Here is a 7241-nt window from a genome sequence, read left to right on the forward strand (position 1 = left end):
CTCCTGTCTTCCTCTGCGCCGTCTGAGGAAGACTGACGCGGAAGTCAGATTTGATTGAAGTTTGTCCTTAATGACTTGAGACATCAGGCTGTGAATCGCTTCGATATTACGCACGCACGCACACACACACGCGCACAGACACACGCATACACACGCACATACACACACACACACACACTGAGTGTGTGGCTCTGAAGAAGACTGGAGACTCGGTCAAAACTGTCAGCAGCAGGTAACACCGAAAAATTCTTCTTTCTACTTGTCTGAACAAACGAATCTGCAATATACTATTACGAAGACATGATGAATCTCATCGAAAGCATCATCTTTTTGTTGCTGAATGTAATGCAAGTGGTGTGTTAATCAATGACAGAAATGGAGTGAAGTTTACAACATTTATTATAAACACATTAAGGGGAAGTGACCAAAACCAAAAGGACGGGATGAACATAAAAAAGGTTAGTCCGCCTTTACAGCCCTAAGCGTGGACTCACCAAACAACAAAACCATAACTTAAAAAAGGACAGGGGGCAGTGGTACACGAGAACAACTGTAAAGACTAAAACACGTGTCACTAAACAGTTAAAACCAGGTTTTAATATAACTCTACTGCATACCTGAGGGGTTGCACACCCACACCCAGTCACTCACACACCAAGCCTTGACCACCAATCGACAAAAAATACATATTCATGATGATAAAAAATACTGAAATACAACAGCAATAGTGATCTAGATTTGCTCCACACACGTGGGCCCAGCGATCTCGCTGGCCACCCACAGGAAGCTGGCACTTCGCGTCAACTTGGGACTTCCTATTTATACAGCAAATACTCTGTCCCAGAGTGCCCTCCTGTGCTCCCACCAGCCACATAACGGTAAAGTCATCTCTCTGCATTCATCCATTAGAAAATGTTTGATTATTTTAGAAGATTAGAATCAAGTTCAATCAAAATATTAATCGTTTATAAGACAAAAACCTTTACTCACTGGCCGAATCTCTGCCCGTGTGAATTTGTGCTCCTGCCTGCTCCCTTCCTGTCTAGGTTGCGGAATTCCAATGCTTGTGCTGACTCATTCTTCCTTGATTACCACTTGCAATTCACTCTGTATAGCAACCTATTGACTGCCGTCTCGCATTTATTTCCTTATACTTAGACCGGGTCCGCTGCAATCAAATGTTCGTCACCTCTCTTGATTAGTCTGTTGTATCAGATTGTTCTTCGAGTATGATGGGATGATAACGCCATTGACACACACATGAAGCCTCAATTTCATTAAACTGTACTGTTTTGTTCAGTTACTTCATTGTTGGTTTCTATTGAAAGAATCCCACTTATCAGCACACTTTTATTGTACAGTGGGCTTCTCTTGCGTTGCACGACAGACACTTAACTATTATCGTAGAACTGTCACTTCTGTGTTCATGGAATGTAAGAGCAAAACAGGAAGAAAAACATCCTTGGATTACATCACTTTTAAAGGTACTTTTTACTTAGCTGACAATTTGCTGTGGAAACGCACCCCTGTTCTGTGATGAACAGAAATTAATTGAGCTTTTTGGTAGGAACACCGTTTATCACTACACGGTAGCTATTCACCGCATCACGGTTTTACTCATATTGACGCTTTTCCATAAAGTGAATAAGAAAATAGCCTTTTGGTTACCTCAAGGCTTTCACACAGGCCCCTAGAGAGGTTTCCTGGAGAGGTCCCTTATCTCAAGTGGCTACAATGGAGCTTCTCTCGACCATTTTCAAACTCTATGGGCCCACGTGACCAATTCAATGATGCTTCACGAGGCAGGCTCTTTCAAGACTGAACTTATTGTCATAGACAAGGCTCTTCTCAGTTGGTGCCGCCGTCACGCTCCAAAATGCTGCGGTTTCTGATTACAGATCAAGAGGAAGTTGTGAGAATTAATGTAGGCTTTTCGAAAACAAATCTTGCTGGTCCAACTGTAACAGTGTTTGCTAAAGAGCCCCTGCTACCTTTTAGATCAATGACACTGCATCAGTCCAATTAAAAGTATCAAGTAATTTGTCAACAAGCATCAGACATGATAAAAGAATGTCATTATTTACCGTGTTTTTACTGTGAAGTAGTTCCAGTACTTAAGGGTTAACTGTGAAATTAACAATCCTACATACGTGGCCAACCAGGTCTGTGGCGATAAGGTTCTTGACCAGTACAATAAGTGTACACCTGTCCTGTGTTATTCGCTGATTAGTGTGTGTATATAGACGACGTTCGCCGGTCAGCCCTCGCCGTTTCGTCTGCTTTGACACGTAGTTTGCCTGATCTGCCTTGTAGTGGCAAAATTTCTTTCATGGGTTTCATTAGTTAAACCACTTCATCATGAGGGCATCTTAAGGTTTTCCGACTCGTATCCTTATTCAATGCATTTCCGTCACGACTTGCGTACTTGCGTACTGACAGACCAGTTAAGTTTCCTTTTGTTTTCTTTCACTCTTGAACGCCTTAGTTTTGTTAATTCTTGTTTACGATCGCCTTGCGCTGCTCATTGTGCACGTACCCACCATGGGCCCTTGTGTGTGCATCGTAGTTGGCATACGTGGCTGCTTCCGACCAAGGTTTCCTCAAATTTATGATTTCTGCGTTTCAGGATCGTTCGTCGAATGATCGTTTGCATATGTCACACAACTTGAGTTTTCATCGAATGAACTTTTGTTCATTGAACGCGTTCAGGTACAACACTCCCTGCTAAATATGGTCTAGCAGAGCCTCACCTGCCTCCCCTGACTGCCCGTCCTTGGCCTGGACCCTGTTTGCCCCAACTTTCTGCATGTCCTTGACCACCAGCTTGCTTCGCCCCCGTCTACACCACAACGCACGTCGCAAGCTCGCTGATCAGCTCGTCAATCGCCTCATGCACCTGCTGTGCTAGGGTTCCAGCCTCCCTTTTCCCATTCTCTAAATAAAGAGTCCATGTTGCACATGGTTGTTCTACTTTGTTCAAGACAGGCTGGCTGCCGCGTTTCCTGCGCTTGTCCGCAGTGACGCACATTTCTCAGAGGCACATGCCACGCTATCAGCGTGTATTTAAACGTCGTTCTCCCGTCACTTGAAAACCCGCCAAGTAGCGCCTCCGCGATTGGTGAAGCACAAAGTGGCGAGGAATTTCTGTATAATATTACTTTACATATTTTGCACTTCATTTGTACATCCTTTATTTCCTACCTCGGTCTGGGACCTATAGGATTGTGTTTGCACATTCTGGACTACAGTCATGGTTTTTTTTCAATTCAGTAAAGGATTTAATAATTAAAGCATTTGTGGGTGAAAACCAATGCGGAAATGCCAGTATGCCGGAGAGTAACAGCTCTCAGCAACCTTTTTTTTTAATTGTGGGAGGCAAAAACTATGAACTTAGTTAATACATTTTCAATTATGAACTATGAACTGAACTAGTTAGTTCATTTTAAAAGTTGTGAACTGAACTTTGAACTAGTTCATGTAGAAAATGAACTTTTCCAACACTAACTTTAACTATACTGAGATTCTAGTCATACCTTTACTGAAATCAATTGAGCAAAAAGGAACTAATGTAGCATCAAGCTTCATAGTTTACTCCCCATGAAAACTGGCTGAGGGCTTTCCCCCTGCTAGCAGACTGTCTGTCTGTACGTACATGCCAGTGTGTGCGCGCAAGCACATGTGTGTGCATTCTCAAAGTCCCAGACACCAGATGTTTAGAGTGGAAGGGAAGTGGAGCTGGCGCCATGAAGGGCAGAGGGCAGTGAAAAGGCACGCGAACTGAAACCACACACATACACGCACGCACACACACACACACACACACACACACACACACACACGCACACGCACACGCACACATGCACACACACATGCACACACACGCACACACACTTGGCACATTCCCCAGCAGCCTTTCCAACACATTCCCCCACTCTGCCTCTCCAAGCCATCTGCTCCAGCATACTTTGAAACAAGGAGAGGAAAAACACAGTCATCATCAGTTTGTCAGATAGCAGCAGCTGGTGGAAAGACAGCAAGAGACCAGAGGGGGGGCCAGAGGAAAAAGAAGTGTGTGTGTGTGCTTGTGTGTTTGTGTGATGAGGAGTTGAGTGAGTGTCTGGCAAGAATTAAATGTTTTTTTTCTCAGAGTCACTAAGTCTGAATACACAGCTTGCAGGAAAAACACATTTTTGTTTCTTTTTGGTATGATGCCATCATTGACTCGAGGAATTTGTACAGCTTGCAGTAGTATATACTGAAGATTTTATATCGTTTCTACGTGAGTGTGCGTGTGTGTGTGTGTGTGTGCGCGTGTGTGTGTGTGTTTCTTTTCATCTCATAAAAAGCAGCAGGAACATCACAGGTCCCCTCAGGTCAATTATGTGCCTGCGTACCTTAGTTTAATGGCCACTTAACTGTTTTCTGTCCAAAAACCTTGTCTGCTCAACATCAAGCATGCAACAATAAATCACAAGCATCTTGTTAACAACAGGAATAATTAAGCAGGAGAAACTTTAATGATATTTTTCTGAATGCAATGGAGTCAGAATTTTCTGGTGACCACCTTTTACCCAAAAGCGGTGTAAAAAAATAATACTGGACCAGAGAAGTTTGGTAGAACACTAGATGATGTGACGTTCATTTCAATGTGGGAAAAGTGGTTTTAGGTCATTAAAACCATTATTGTCATCAGTAGCTACATGCGCTTTGTTAGTTTTCTTTTGAATTTGTTAAAAATCCAGGCGAACATCTGACGATTGTTTTGAGGAACACTTGCGACCTTGAATAAACCACACGAGCATACAACATTCGCTGCCTTCGAAAACACTCGCAATTGTTCACCGCTTATTGGGATAGTGGCTTTAAAGTCTATAGGACATTGGTCCCCTTAACAATTTTCACAAATAACATGTGATATTGACTGAGAGCAACTCCAAATAATGAATTACCGCAAATAATTGAACTCACCAAAAGTGGTTATAAATGCCTACTTGAACAGTGTAAATCAGAAACACCACAATCGATGTGGCCCAAAGTCTTTAAACTTTAAAGACTTTAAGGTTTAAAGGCATTTTGAAACATTGCTTTACATTCAAAAGGACGGTGAATGACATGTTTGCAACCACTTCCTGACATCAGCTCTATTTTTTTCTGCTGTTGCTATCTATTATGTGCATACAGGATTTAGTCTTTGCACTTTGTGAATGAAGGGGTAGATGCTAAGCTAAAGGCTGTAGCTGTCGACCACAAGCACGCAAGACTCAGTTTTCGAGTACAAGCTGCGCGCACAAATTCAGGTGATGAAGAGAAACTGCTCAAGTGATGGTGTTAAAGACCATTTACGGCTTTTCATTGCTGTCTTCTTGGCTTGGTGCTTGTTGTGTGTAGAAAGGAGCGTGGCTTATTTGTTTCAAACCTTTTGACTCATTCACTGGTGTTATCTCAACAGGTTGGAAGAATTCCCGAGGATATTTGAAGAATTTTCCAAGAAACTAATGCAGACTGTAAGGGGCACAATTTCATTGCTATGTGAAGACAGCCATCTACAGCATCAACAGGGCAGTTTAAATTTTGTATTAGGGGGTAACAAAGGTTTGAGATTAATATTTTGAAATAATTTTTTGTTGAAGTAACAAATGCTCTAAATGTAACAAATAAAATGACTACCGTGTTTTCAGTTATGTGAAATATTTTGCCGTCATTATTTGTATACCTTGCGTGTATGTTCTGGTAGCTAGTGATGAACATGCTGATAAACAATTTTTATTCTATGGAAATTTTATTTCCAACATTATTTTAGATTACTGTATTTAAGAGAACAGTGTCAGCATAAAATGTTTTGTATATATGAAAAAAAGATTGACAATGTTTACATTTAGGGATGGGAATTGAGAACCGCTTCTTGTCTTGTTGAGAACCGGTTCCCACGTTACCAATTCCTTGGAATCGTTTACTATTTTTCTCAACAATTCTCTTAGCGATTCCAGTCAGCACAAATGACTTCCCTACGCACGTTACACATGCGCATAGTGACATAAGCAGCCAGAAACAATGACGGCACCTGTGAGGCAGAAGCGCTCCAAAGTTTAGTTACATTTCACCAAGAAAGACACGAATAGAGTTCAATTTCAACAAAGGGAGGAAATACCTCTAATATGCAAACTCATTTGCATATTGCATTTAAACACAAACTAACACTACTTTTCCTGCTAGCTCTATTTCTAATTGTAAAATATGTCATGCAAAGCACGTTTCATGTTTTATTTTAGATGACGACAAGAGACTGCTTCAGACGCCAGCAGTACTGTACGTCGAGCTTATTCGTTCACGGAGGCAGGGAGGACTGAAGAACGCCATTGTGCAGTGACGAAGCTTGTAGTTAAAGGCTTGCACCAATTTGCAGCTATAGAAGCCCCTGATTTTCAGTGGGTGATGATTTTCTATTGTCGGAGAATGTTTGCATTCTTCCTCTTAATAGAATATTTCACAAAGCAATATTTAAAAGAAAATGATCATAATCGTTTGTGCTTCTTTTTTCCTCAAATGAGAATCGATAAGAGAATCGATAAAGAATTGAATCATTAAACGGAATCGAGAATGGAATCGGTATCGTAAAAATCTTATTAATTCCCATCCTTATTTACATCAGAATACCCTTTGTACATGATTGTTCATTTTTCCCGTTTTAATGCACTACTAAAACAAAACATCCTGGTTCCTGATGCAAATTCCAAACTAAATGTGAATTTTTAAATCACAAACTACCCTCACAAGAAAAAGCAATATTTTACAGTATAAGAAAATAATAAATATATGTGTAATACAAATGTTTGTTTCCATGTAAACTATTGTCTACAGTATTAGTGTTCTTCCACTAAAATTGATTTTCAAACCTAATTGCAGTGGTGTCTATACTATGGCCTGGGGGTCATTTGGGGCCTGCCATCTATTTTTCAATGGCCCGCGGCATATACTAAAATTGACATTTGACACCCACCTTTCTCATTTCTTCCCAAAAGGCGAGAGGGAATGAGAAAGGTGGGCATAAAAAAATTAGATGTCACTACTATTCATAAAGTGGTTCACAGCTTTTAAAGCTACGTAAAGAGACAAATCAACCATTTAAAACTAAAACACAATTTCTTTTCAAAATACAAGTGAATAACAAAATCTCCGATATTCTATTGTGTCAAGGTCTGATTTTTGACCATTCTGGTAGTTCTCAGAAAATATTCTCAGAA

General features: G+C 40.8%; 1 protein-coding gene and 1 long non-coding RNA gene across 2 annotated transcripts in view; one reads left to right on the top strand and one right to left on the bottom strand.

The window, feature by feature from the left end:
- The window catches only part of LOC133155933 (uncharacterized), a 3853-nt gene extending 2503 nt beyond the window's left edge, over window positions 1–1350 (bottom strand). Inside the window, exons 1-2 of the long non-coding RNA XR_009714755.1 lie at window positions 991–1350; window positions 1–892 (exon numbers count right to left, since the gene is read on the bottom strand). The exon at window positions 1–892 is cut by the window's left edge and continues 2503 nt beyond it. This is a non-coding gene — a long non-coding RNA (uncharacterized LOC133155933). The remainder of the gene's footprint in view (window positions 893–990) is intronic.
- The window catches only part of atoh8 (atonal bHLH transcription factor 8), a 10461-nt gene extending 3564 nt beyond the window's left edge, over window positions 1–6897 (top strand). Inside the window, exon 4 of the mRNA XM_061281602.1 lies at window positions 5450–6897. Within this exon, the coding sequence (XP_061137586.1) occupies window positions 5450–5476 (27 nt within the window). The 3' untranslated portion in view covers window positions 5477–6897. The remainder of the gene's footprint in view (window positions 1–5449) is intronic.
- The last annotated feature ends 344 nt before the right edge of the window (window positions 6898–7241 follow it).

This window comes from Syngnathus typhle, linkage group LG1, assembly GCF_033458585.1.
Source record: "Syngnathus typhle isolate RoL2023-S1 ecotype Sweden linkage group LG1, RoL_Styp_1.0, whole genome shotgun sequence".
NCBI classification, from domain to species: domain Eukaryota; kingdom Metazoa; phylum Chordata; class Actinopteri; order Syngnathiformes; family Syngnathidae; genus Syngnathus; species Syngnathus typhle.